This window comes from Bos mutus, chromosome 26 (assembly GCF_027580195.1).
Source record: "Bos mutus isolate GX-2022 chromosome 26, NWIPB_WYAK_1.1, whole genome shotgun sequence".
NCBI lineage: Eukaryota > Metazoa > Chordata > Mammalia > Artiodactyla > Bovidae > Bos > Bos mutus.
In genome coordinates this window covers 12,580,063-12,593,157 of record NC_091642.1, presented here as the reverse complement: position 1 = coordinate 12,593,157, position 13,095 = coordinate 12,580,063, and the positions used below count along the sequence as shown (strand labels likewise).

At 51.3% G+C, this 13,095-nt stretch overlaps 1 protein-coding gene across 1 annotated transcript in view; it reads left to right on the top strand.

Moving 5' to 3' along the window:
* Positions 1 to 13,095, top strand: part of GRK5 (G protein-coupled receptor kinase 5) — a 232,659-nt gene that overhangs the window by 99,646 nt on the left and 119,918 nt on the right. The window contains exon 2 of the mRNA XM_070363781.1: positions 5,886 to 5,981. Coding sequence (XP_070219882.1) covers positions 5,886 to 5,981 — 96 coding nt within the window. The remainder of the gene's footprint in view (positions 1 to 5,885; positions 5,982 to 13,095) is intronic.

Genomic DNA, 13,095 nt, shown 5'->3' with positions numbered 1-13,095 from the left:
ATCCCTGGGATCCTGTGGGGACTGTGCCTTCCTGGAGCGCAGCCTTCCCCCCGCTGCCCCTCCCAGACACTCTCCCCCTCATTCTCATTTCAGTCCTCAGCCTTCAAAGTGCAAACACCTCCCTGGAAAACAGTAGATGCCACAAGAATAACAGCCAATTTCTTCCCCCACAGTGACGGTTTTCTCATGGCAGCTTTTTGGCGTGATCCTTTCATTCTTCCCTGGGGGTGTCCATGGGAGTGAAAGAAATGCCAATTAGTTTCTCAGTAGCTCAGCCTGTTCCGAGCGCTTAAGACGTGATAGCTCTTTATTACTCTGCTTTCTTCCCAAGTCCTGCGTTCCATCCCCGCTGGGGCTTGCCCGCCTGCTGGCCACTCTCCCCGCTTCCCCTGCTCTGCCACCTGCTTATCACACTTCTCTCAGCCCATCTGGGCTGCACCTTCATAAGGCCACTGCTGGCAGCCAAGGGGGGACCCTGGAGGCTGGAGAGAGCAGAGTGATATGCTAAGCCACTTCCTCCCTGGAGGCTGCTCCTGGGAACACTGCATCTTCCTGCCACCTACCTTTCTCCGGGTTGCGCTTGGACTCGTGTCCACTCGGGAGAGAGACCCACCACCCTGGTCCCTTGGTGTCTTCCCCGGAACTGTGAGTGGGTGGAGTTCAGCCCGTGTCCCCAAGCCTGATGTCTTGGTCTCTTCTCACTTCTGGTGGGAGACCTCCGGGCTGACTGCCAGCCTGTGTTGCTGGCATCCCCTCCTTGGAGGGAGCCCCCTTCCTCCCTGAGGCCCCCCACCTGCCTGACCACACCCCCAGCAGCCTCGCTCAGCTCTGCTCTTTGAAGCCTGGGATGAGCTGGAGTTCCACGAAGCGGGGCACTCTGTCCTCTTGGCCACCTCACTTTCAGCACATAGAAGGTAAACCATGAGCAGCAGTGGGCTGCTGGGTGAAGAAAAGAAAGCCCAGGGATGCTCGAGACAGGAAGCGGCTGTGAATCAGCGTGGGTTGGAGAAGATACGTGCTTCTGTTTGCACATGTGGTTTGTTTATTGGCCCCATCCCTCTCCCTGCGCCTGAGGTTTCTCACCTGTGAAATGGGGCTAGTACCTAATAAGGACCACAACATGTAGCACCTAGCTCAGTGCAAGCCCAGAGGGTGATCCCTGCAACTACTCATTTACCGTCAGCATAACGCAACAAAAGCTTGCAGTTGTCCAGCACAGTTGTGTTAGCTGTCCAATCCTCTGGAAGGATATGAAGCAAGAATCTGGGCTGAGCTGGGAGAGGGTTGTGGGCCAGACAAGGGATCTGCCTTTTAAGAGCAGCCCTGGAGAGGGGATTAGAAGGGGGTCTTGAAGAAGGAGCAGGGCTTCAGTAGGCAGAGGCATTAGTTCTAGAAGTCAGAAGTCTAACCTGGGTCTCACTGGATAAAAACAAGGGAGTTGGCAGGGCTCTTATGTTTCTGGGGCCTCTAAGAGAGCATCTGTTCTTGCCTCGTCCAGTTTCTAGAAGCCGCCTGCATCCTTTGGCTTGTGGCCCCTTCCTTCTTCAAAGGCAGCAGTAGCTGATCTAGTCTTTCTCACATCACATCACTGAGCTGACTCTTCTGCCTCTGGTTACATCAGGTCCACCCGGATCATCCAAAATAACATGCCTGTCACTATCCTTAATTCCTTCTGTAACCGTAATTCCCTTTGCCACGTAACCTAAAATATTCGCAGGTGCCAGCAATTAAGGGTTACTTTGGGGGAGTATGATTTTGCCTACGTAGTCCCTGCCCCATTCTGGGGGCTGAGGTGATGAGGAGGGTGAAGGAAGCCCCCAGGAGGCTGTGTGGTACCCACCCGCTCTTCATCAGTCCAGCCTCCGTGTTGCATCCTCCAGGTGGCCCGGATGGCTTTTCCCCTCTCCCCACCTCCACCACTGCCCCATTACTAGGGAGTCTGTCCCAAACTCTGCACTTCTCCTGAGTGTTGGTCATAAGGGTCATAAATAAAGCAGCATCCCTCCATTTTGGCATTATTGACACTTTGAGTACCTTGTTCTCTGTTGTAAGGGGGCCGTCCTGCACCTTGTATGATGTTTAACTCTGTGGCCTCTACCTGCCAGATGCTGGCAGCACTCTCATCTGGTGTGACAATCCAAATATCTCTAGACACTGCCGGATGTCCCCTGGAGGACAAATTGCCCAGGGGTTGAGAACCACTGATGTCAAGGCTTTGATGTCTTCCTTACTAGATTGGGCACCACAAGAAGGAAGCCCCAAGAGGGTGACACCCCTTCAGTCTTCCCCATTCCTGTGTCCCCAGCATCTGCATACTGCTTGGCATTTAGTTGATGCTCAACATATTGGTTGAATGAATTAATGAGTTTGTGTTAATTTTCTTTATTTTGTGTTAACTTTCTTAATGGAGAAGTTAGTCTATAAAAATGTGTGTGTGTGTGTGTGTGTGTGTGTGTGTAGACTTCTGTTTCCATAAACTGGCTACCTAAGAATCACTTGGGGGTGATTCTTTAAGTAGCCCCATTCCTGGTGCCACTCACAGAGTTGGGGTTCAGGCTGATGAGGTACAGCCTGTGAATCCATATGGCCAAGAGTTCTTCACCAATTCCTCAAAAAGGCAAACATAGAATGACCATATGATCCAGCAGTTCTGCTCCTAGGCATATACCTGAAGGAATTGAAAGCAGGGACTCAGGTATTCAGAGCCGCCGTATTCACGGTAGCCAGAAGGTGGACACCATCCAAGCGTCCACCAAAAGACAAATGGATAAACAAAAGGTGGAGTGTACACACACAACAGAGGATTATTCCACCGTACAGTGGAGTGAAATCTGACACACACTGTGACATGGATAATCCTCGAAGACATCCTGCCAAGTGGAATCGGCTAGTCATGGAAGACCACGTGTTGCGTGCTGTCACTCGAGTCCCCAGAGCAGTCAAACCAGAGAGACAAAGTAGAACGGAGGTTACCAGGGTGGAGGGGGCTGGAAGCTGGTGTTGGATGGGCACCTAGTTTCTGCTGGGGATGCCGAAGGATTTCTGGAGCTGGATGGTGGCGATGGTTACATGACACTGTGAATGTACTTAGTGCTGTGGAATTGTATACCTACAGATGGTTAACATGGTATATTTTCTGTTACTTATATTTTACCATACACACAAAAAGTGCTTATCCCAGCCAGATCTGGGAATGAAGAGTGTGGAATGAATGGCGGGGGGTGGGGTGGTGGTGGTGCATAATAAATGAGTTCTAACCGTTCCTTTAGGCCTCGGAGCCAGAGGTGGTGAGGATGGGAGCAGACTTGGCTAATTTCTCCAGGGGGCAGCCCTCCCCTGGGGGATACACATAAGCTCTAAGGGGCCAGGCTGGCCACCGAATGGAGGCCACGTGTCGTGTCCATCGGGTCAGCTGCGCCCAGCTATATCTGAGCCTTGACATGTGTCTGGTTACGGGAGAGAAGTCCCGAACCTGGGTTTATATGCAAAACCTCAGTGTTTAAATCTTGACACCTGGTTCAGTGAATAGGTGTGGAGCGGCATGTTTTCTCAGAGGCTTGGGTCTCCACTAAAGAGCTCCAAGTTCTGCTTGCTCTTACCGGATGTCCTGTCACTTCTGAGGTCCAGGGTCAGCTTTCTCTGTGATCCCTGGGAGTTTCCCTGGCTCACAGGGCTCCTGAAAGGGAGCTTTATAGACAGAAGGGTGCGTATGAGTGCCTGGGGTCTAGATTCTGCTCAGGCTGGGGTCTGGTCTCTGCCATTTGTGAGCTGTGGGGTGTAGGAGACTTGCCTCGTTCTTCCCTGTTGCTTCAGTTTCCTTGTCTTTCAAGTGGGATAATAATAGCTCTGCCTGGGAGAGTTAGAGTGGGGACTCAGGGAAGGCCAGCTGAAGGGCTCCAAGGTGTATGTGGGCGGTGAAGTGTGTCAGCTCCCGTGGGAGCACCAAGCATGCGTTAAGCAGTGCAGGCCATCAGCTGGGAAATTACACAACCTGGACATCTGTTTCTGCATCTGTGATGAACCTGGTGATTGCTCCTCCAAGAGTCATTCTGGGGATTAAATAAGATAATGTCCAAAACGTGCCTGGCCACAGCATGTGCCCCATACACATTCATTTTTTTCCTTGGAGTCCAATGCTTTTGATCTTTGTGAAGACTTGAGCAGAGGGAGCCAGGGCTGCTTGGCCAGGGCTGGAGACAGAATGAGCAGAGAGCCAGGAAATGGACTGTGTCCTGCCCCTCTGTCATGGGCTCCCTCTCCTCCTTTCCAGCTCTGAGGATGGTCCTGGTTCTGGCCTCAGAAGCCCACACACTGGCTGTTCCAGAAGGTGCCCTCAGCTTTCCAGGGCAATTGGATAACTTTGGACTGTCCATTTATTGATATTGACTCTTTTGAGATCACATGGACTGTAGCCTACCAGGCTCCTCTGTCCATGGAATTTTCTAGGCAAGAATACTGGAGTGGGTTGCCATTTCCTCCTCCAGTGGATCTTCCCGACCCAGGGATCAAACCTGCATCTCTTGCATTGCAGGTGGCTTCTTTACCATTTGAGCCACCAGGGAAGCGGCTACATTTATTGAGATCAGCTCCAGGCCAGCCCCAGAACACATACTTTGCTGGGGGTGGGCCCAGAGCCCAGCTCCTTTGGAATACCCTGGGTTGGCTGGCTGCAGAAAGGGCCCTTGCCCTGCCTGGACCCTCTCTGAGGGTCAGAGACTGGGGGGACATCACACGCACCCAGCTTAGAGTGCAGCCCAGGGTGCCGAGGGCCTGCCCAAGATCTCAAGTCTCTGTAACCAGGCCCCAAACCCCACAGGTACTTGGGGTGTTGATCCCATGAAGGAGGATAAAAGGACCTTAAAATCTTGAGATGCTGAGGGGCCTAAAGGGCTATGTGACCTTTGATGAGTCACTGACAAGTGGAATTTAAGGACTACTCTGGCGACAGGGGCAGACGAATGCATCTCAGGTTCTTGTGGGGTCCTGAGCATGTGATGACACAGAGGTGCCTCCAGGCCCCATTTCCAAGTGGTGGTGGGCTCAGGGACGTGCAGGCTGGAGTCAGCAGCCCCTTGTTTACACACCTGAGTGTTCTGATGTCTGTCCACTGTCCAGGGATAAGAAGTGGTGGGGACGACAGGAACACCCGTGAGTGCACCTTCCTCAGCTCCATGTATTTATTCTGTGTGCTTGTTACATGTGTGTTGACTGTGTTTGTATGTTTATCACGTGTGCATATTCATCACATGTGTGTCCCCAGCATGTGTTCATTATAGTGCACGCTGGGTAGGATACAGGGCGGGGGAGCAGCTGACGTGGTCCACCAGGAGTCCTTCCAGCCTTGGACCCTGGGGTTCATGAGGCGGGAGAAGAAGCGGGTACTCAAGGCAAGGGAGAGTTGACTTCCTTGTCCCCAGCACCTGGCCTCCAGCTGGGGGTGGGGACTGTCCACAGGAAACAAGAGGACAAAAAGAGGTGGTGGCGGGGGGGTGCATTTGTGAATCCATCTCACCCATTTATGAATCCGTTTCACCAGGCTTTCCTGAGCCAGTCGGCCAGGTTCTGCCATAGAAAGGTTGAGGTCTAGTCTGGGGCTGATGCCAGGTCCCCAGTGGGGTTGCATAGTTATGGTTAATATATCAGCGAATAACGGGCACCCAGTGTGGGTACAGAAGTGGGTGATGGGAGAGGCTGTGCTGGGTAGGGGAGCCCAGACCTGTGTGAGCCTGAAGGAAGGATGCATAGGCTTGATACTGGCTGGGGAGGGGCTTGTCCCAGTCTCCCAGCTAGGAAGCTGCACCCAGGCTCACTGGGATGGGACGTGGGCTCTGGCACCTCAGGCAACACCAGCATCAGCTCCCCGTCTTTCTCTCCCATCTCTGCAGGAGGCGGAGGAAAGCGCAAAGGGAAAAGCAAGAAGTGGAAGGAAATCCTGAAATTCCCTCACATAAACCAGTGTGAAGACCTCCGAAGGACCATAGGTAAGCCCTCCTGCTCCAGGGGGTGTGGGGAGGAGCTGGGAGGGGAGCGAGGAGCCCAGACACTGCAGAGTCATCTGTCCGGTGAGTCAAAATGGACAATGCTGTAAAGTGGCGCCAGGTAGGAGCTCCACGCTGATGCCTTTGCCGGTTGGCATAAAGATACAGCCAACATTCATCCAACATTCATGGAGCATTTGATGCGTGCTGGGTGGGATCAACCCCCAGTTACCCTTTGAGGCTGTTAATTTGCCTCCCTTACTTTGTGTGTGTGCCTGTGTGAGTGCTAAGTTGCTTTGGTTATGTCTGACTCTTTGCAAGCCTGTAGACTGTAGCCTGCCAGGCTCCTTTGTCCTCCTAAAGATGAGGAAGAGGAAGACTGGCTGGGACCTCGGGCTGTGGGGAGTGATGATGTGCCAGCGAGCTCCTGGCTTTCCCTTTTGCCTCCCTTATATCCCAGGGACCAGGTCCTGGAGACACTCACCACCCAGAAATGCCAATGGATGCAAACAAAGAAGACGCCTCCCATCCAAAAATAAATAAATTAAAAAAAAAAATCGTGTTCTCTCTGGGCAGTGGCTAGGGACAGGGACAGCTGAGCTGAGCTGGCCCCTCCAGAACAGTCACACTTCAGCCACTGTTCACCCCAACAATGTGGACACCTCACTTTCTACCTTCCTTCTCACTTACCCTTGAGCCAGATTCAGGGACCTAGTGCTCCCTCACTCTCCATGTCTCTCCTCTCTGATCCTGACACTTGGAGGTGAGCAAGCTCTACTGAGGTTCATTCCCTGTCCCCTGACTCTCAGTCCTGCCAAGTCTAACCCTGCTCCCCAGGAGACCTCAGGCCATTGCCCCAGTGCCACCAAGGCCCCTCACCTTCCAGTTGGCCTGGCCCCACCTTCTTCATTTCCGGTTTAGGGGACCCAGGAGCCTAGGATTTACCTCTGAGCTTTGCTCTGCCCGTGGACCCCACCCCACGGGCCCCAGCCCCATATGTCTGTCTAGGTCCATAAACCAGCCTCTTGGCACGGTCCACTCCCCTGGGAGGGTGTGAGAAACGTGTGCGCTGGCGTGTGAAAATGAATTCTTCTGTTCTCCTCGAGGGCATTGAAAAGGCTCTGTGTGTGAGGGCAGTGTGAAGAGAGGCTGGGAAAACAGGAAGGCCGCCATAAACCGGCCGAGGGACTGCTGCTCGCGGGGACGGGCCCCAGGGCTTGGGCCCTCCTGCATGTTTACAGTCCGTCGCCCTGGTGTTTGCCCAGCCTCTGCTGGGGTCCTGCTGGAAGGCTTTCCTAAATAAAAATCTCATTTCTTTTCTAGACCAATACACAAACCAAACGGTGGCAAATGCTGCATTTATTTTTCTTGCTCACACATGAGCTCATTTTCTGAAGCTTTGGAGAGGATGTCCTGGGACAGGCTTTGGGCCAGGGTGACGTGGCCCTTGTGGGCCTGGAAGGCCGCGTGGGAAGGATCTTCTTTAGAGGGGAGGACGGAGCCCTCTAGGATCCCCGGGACTGGGCAGAACAGTGGTCTGTTAAAGCCATACCCTCTCTCTTGCACTCAGCACGGCCCTGACAACTGCAGGCCATCTCCCCCAGCAGAGACCCCAGGGTGATTTTAAGAAATGAAGACGGCACCCAGTGGACCCCCTGCTGAAACCACAGCAGCCTCTCCTCCCACCTGGAATGAAACACAAGCTTCTCACCGTGCTTTATGAGCACTTTGGCCATTGTATGAAGCTTAGGGATCCCTTCTCAGAATAATGCTTTTACATATACAGAAAATAAAGTACACGGTGTTGCAAAGGAAACCAGTTCTTTTCAGATAGATACTTTAAAATATTATGATCTTGAAGTATATGAGCTTTTTTGTTCTTCAGTCATGTCTGACTCTTTGAGGTCCCGTGGCCTGTAGTCTGCCAGGCTCCTCTGTCCATGGAATTTTCCTGGCAAGACTACTGGAACAGGTTGCCATTGCCTACTGCAGGGGATCTTCCCAAGCCATGCATCAAACCTCCATCTCTTGTGTCTCCTGCATTGGCAGGTGGATTCTTTTACCACTGCACCACCTGGGAAGCTTTAATAATGCTCAGCAACTGGTCTAACCAAGGCTCAGCAACTGTTCTAATAGCTACTGTAATTCTGAATTAGTGAGGAGCATAAGTAATATTTCCAGATACCTGCAATGATGGTGATATGAATGGGTGTGAGATTTCTGTTGTTGATCATTCCAGGCACTGCTAACGTTATTGTGGGTTATTGTTGACATTCGTGACTCAAGGAAATGCTCATTTCCAGTTAGAGGCAGATGAAAAGAGAGATGATGTTTTTCTCCATCCAAGTTCAGTGAGTGAGTGAAGTTGCTCAGTTGTGTCCGACTGTTTGTGACCCCATGGACTGTAGCTTATCAGGCTCCTCCATCCATGAGATTTTTCCAGGCAAGAATACTGGAGTGGGTTGCCATTTCCTTCTCTAGGAGCTCTTCCTGATCCAGGGATTGAACCCGGGTCTCCCGCATTGTAGGCAGACGCTTTACTGTCTGAGTCACCAGGGAAGTCAAGGTTCAAGGACCTCTTAAATCCTATCCATAGACCTCTTGGTGATGCCCTTCCTATGCTGCCCTGTATGAGCCTGCCTTCACCTTGGTCTCAGTCACTCCCTCCTCCTCTATTGACTTTGCTGTGCTGGTTGCTTTTTCCTTGACTACCCCAAGCTTGTCTCTAGCCTAGAGCCTCTGCTGGTCCCTCTGCCTGGAATGCTCTTCCCCCACATTCAGGGGACCTTTAGGTCTCAGTTCAGATAGCACCTCCATAGAAAAGCCTTCCTGGGACTTCCCTAAAAGTAAACTTAAATCTTTCCCTGGTGGCTCAGACAGTAAAGCGTCTGCCTGCAATGCGGGAGACCCTGGTTCGATCCCTGGGTCGGGAAGATCCCCTGGAGAAAGAAATGGAAACCCACTCCAGTATTCTTGCCTGGAGAATCCCATGGACAGAGGAGCCTGGTAGGTTATAGTCCATGGGGTCGCAAAGAGCCGGACCTGGTGGCCCAGTAGCTAAGACCGTGCTCCCATCGTAGGGGGCTCAGGTTCCATCCCTGGCCAGGGAACTAGATCCCACATGCTGCATCCAAGGATCCTGTATGCCACGGTGAAGATGGAAGATCCTTCTCGCCACAACTGAGACCCGGTACGCCAAATAAATAAATATTTTTTTAAAAAAGAAAAGAAAAGCCTTTCCAACGAACCTTTAGAAAGGAACTGTATTCTCCCTTGAATTGCTGTTTCTCACACGGTGCTGTCTATTAATGCTCTTGGCCCGCGACCCCAGCCATAGTCATCTTGTGTTTAGTTGTGGGCCTGCGTGTTTTCTCTCTCCCTCACTGGACTGGATGTCCCATGACCACAGTGACTGTGGGGGTCACCACTAGGACAGTGCCTGGCACACGGTAGGGGCTCATTAAATCCTGGGAGAGTCAGTGAAGTGAAATATTGAAAACTAGGGCCCTGTTTAGAAAATCTGTGACATGAACGTGGCATTCCCAAATGTAATGTAGCCCATGGTTTAAAACTAAGTCATGAAAGTTCAGGCTTATAAGGTACCTTAGAAAGCATCTGCTTTAATGCTCCCTTCCCCCACTCCCTACCAGATAGATGAACAAGTCAGAGAGGCAGGTGACCTGGTGACTCCTGGTCCAGGCCAGTTTCCCCTGAGGCTGCAATTAGAATAATTCTTACAGTGATGTTAGACTTTTACAGAATTCTCAACTCAAGGAACTGGAGAGCATCTTGTCCAACCACCCTTTTTAGACCTGAGTCTGAATTTCAGAGTCTGTTAGCCTCCAATAGGAGAAGTGGCCTGCAACTCTCCATTCACCAGCATTATATTTACTCACATTTTTTGGCATCTCCCCCAGCCAGTACCCAAAGCAGAGAGACTGCTTAGGCACTCAGAAAAAGAGACATTTCTGTCTCTTTTTTTCTTTCACCTTCTAAGTGTGGGATGCATGTTCATCTGATTACTAAGTTTATTGAGCCCTCATGGTATGCTATGCACTTGGGAAACAGGCCTGATTCCTGACCCCCCCCCACCCCTGTCGCCACCCCCAAGCTCATTCATGGCTGAACCCAGGAGGCTGGCGGAAATAGGTGAGAGCAAATTGAGAAATTTTCTTGTTGGAGGGACAGGTTGCTGAGCTGGAGAACCGTACCGCAGGTCTTCCACACATCAAGAGCTTCTCTGGAGGAAATGACATCACTCTGAGCCTCTCAGGGCATCTCTCTGTGTGAGCTCCTGAGGGACATGGACCACATTCTCCATCTTGGGTCTCCATTGCTGGTCCTGGGAGTAGGTGGATGGGTGGATGGATAAAGTGATTGAATGAATGCTGCCCTCCTTCCCAGCCTGGAAACTGTAACTCACTGTGAATGGCAGCAATGAGTATTAAGACAGAGATTCCTTGCCACATGTATCTACTTCCAATTGAGTCCCAGACATCAGTAACCAATTTTAGACAGTCCTGGCAGAAAGCAGACAGATCATGAGAAGAGGAAGTGTTCTCTAATATCTGCTTGGTGAAACATCGAATAATGGCATTCGTTAGTAAGCTAATTGTAAGATAATTAGAGAGAGCCCAAATCAAAGTAGTTCTCAGAATATCCAGAACTTGGAAGGCAGGAACATCATTGTGAAGATAAAAGATTGCTGAGGTCTGCAAATATTTCTCAGTGACGCAGAAAGTTCTTTTGGGCATAAAGTGTGGCATTTTTATTTATTTAGCTCAGGCTCATTGCATACTTTATTCTTTCATTAAAAAAGAAAAAAAAAAGAGTATGAGGGGGCTTGAGTGAAAGAGTTGATTATTCCGCTATTTGGCAATATTTCTGCAGGAACTGTCCAAAAGCTATATAATAAATCAAGCCCCCTCCCCACCTCCTGGCGGGGTGACGTTTACGAGGAGACTTTTCACAGAAAGTAGATGCCGCTGTGCCCTGCACCCTCACGGATGGACAGGACAGGAGAGATTTCATTTGCCGTGTGGGAGAGAACCACTTGCCAAGCCTTAACTCTTTCTAGGACCAGCAACTCTAGGCTGTGGGGGATTTCTAGAAGAAACTGTAGACTTTTAACTTTAAAGAAGAAAAACCACGGGGCTTCCCAGGAGATCCAGTGGTTAAGCTTCTGCTTTTCAATGCAGGGGGTGCTGGTTCAATCCTTGCAATGAGGGACTAAGGTCCCATATGCCTCGGTGTGCAGCCAAAAAACGTTTAAAAATAAAAGAAGAAAATGAAAATAACGTGAAGTCTGTCTTGAACTAGCCTAGTCTTGATTATTCACTCAGTGTTGCCCATGGTCTTTCAACAAAAATTCAGCCCACAGACACGTGTTAAGCCCCTACTATGTTCTGGGCATCACTGCAGACCCAGGATCTGTACCTTTGGCCACAGAAGCTGTGTCGTCTTATGGAAGGCCATTGGCATTAAAGTCAAATGGTGGCTCCCAGTTGTGTGACATGGGGCGAGTTGCTTAGTTTCTCTGGCTTGCAAGTTTCTTTGTCTAGAAAATGGGACACGCTAATATCAACCTGGCAGAATTGTTGGGAGGGCCAGTAGGGTGCCTACTACACACCATCCTTATCACCATTATCATCATGGTGCTGGTGGTGTAGAGTAAAGGTTGAAGGCCCTGGTGGGGAGGCTTTAGAATTTCCCAAAGAAGCCAAATTGGCTACAAATGAGGAGTGGGGCTAGCCGCTTCTGTGCAGAAGTCATGTGGGTCCAGTGCCCCAGGGACCCCTGCCTGGGGGTCATTTGAATCCTTCCTTTCCTTGAACCCTTGCCTCCAGCCTCTGCTTCCTGGGCCACCCTGGTCCCTGCAGCCCTTGGCCCTTCTTCCTCCCCTGTGGAAGCCGATGGTGTCACACAGTGCCCAGATCCCTGGCCTGGTAGGTTTCTTTCCTAGGACACAAGGATGCTCTGGAAGGTTGCACCCTGCAGCCCTAAAAAGGGTTACCCCTGGGAAAGCCATTTCCCGGTGGCTCAGCAAGTAAAGAATCCGCCTGCAATGCAGGAGGCACAGGAGATGCGGGTTTGATCCTTGGGTTGGGATGATCCGTTGGAGGAGGAAATGGCAACCCAATTCAATATTCTTGCCTGGAGAACCCCATGGGCTGAGGTCTATGGGGTGGCAAAGGAGTCAGAACGACTGAATCGACTTAGCACCGGAGAAGGCATAGAGGTCAGAGGGGACGTTAGCTTTATCTGTAAGATGTTTTTTTTTTAAATAATATTTTGTATTTTGTGCCTTGAGACTTTGCACTTTTTAAAAGAGGTCTATTTTTAAATTTTCGGCTGTGCTGGATATTCGCTGCCGCTCGGGCCTTTCTCTCTGGCTGGGGCACGCGGGGACTGCTCTCTAGTTGTGGTGGATGAGCTGCTCATTGCAGCGGCTTCTCTTGTGGAGCCTGGGCTGTGGGGTGCTCGGGCTTCAGTAGCTGTGGCACACGGGCTTAGTTGCATGTGGGATCTTCCCGGCTCAGGGATTGAACTGGTGTCTCCTGCACTGTGAGGCGGATTCTTTACCACTGAGCCACCAGGAAAGCCCTATAAGGTGATTTTTTTATAAAGGAGAAAGAATTGGCAAGTTATTTGTGTGGTTAAAGTTGAACGCTTAAAGATGAGATCTGCTGCCTGCTTCCACAGTGGGGCATTGGGGACAGTGATGCCATTTCCCTCTTTCCTGGTAGATTTTGGGTCCACTAATGAGTCTGTGGCCTCTGAGAGGACGATAAGAGTCTTGCCATCTTTGCAGGTCCTGCAGGACTGGGCAAGGGGCTCCTGCTCGGTTCATCTGGGCTGCTGGCAGGCGGGAGCCACCTGATAGCCAAAAGCCTTTGGCTGGTAGGGGTCTCGGGACCTTCAATCCTACAAGGATTTGGAGGAAGCCCAGGCATGAATCAGCCCAGTCTGATCTGGGACCCTCATCCTTGGAGTCTCCAGCCTCCTCCTGGGGTGCTCAGCGCTACACTCTGACCAGCAGGGTCCCCCTCACCCCACCCGCGGTGGACTCCTGCCTGCACATTGTCGGCATCCCCTGAGTGGAATGGGTGGCCAGGGT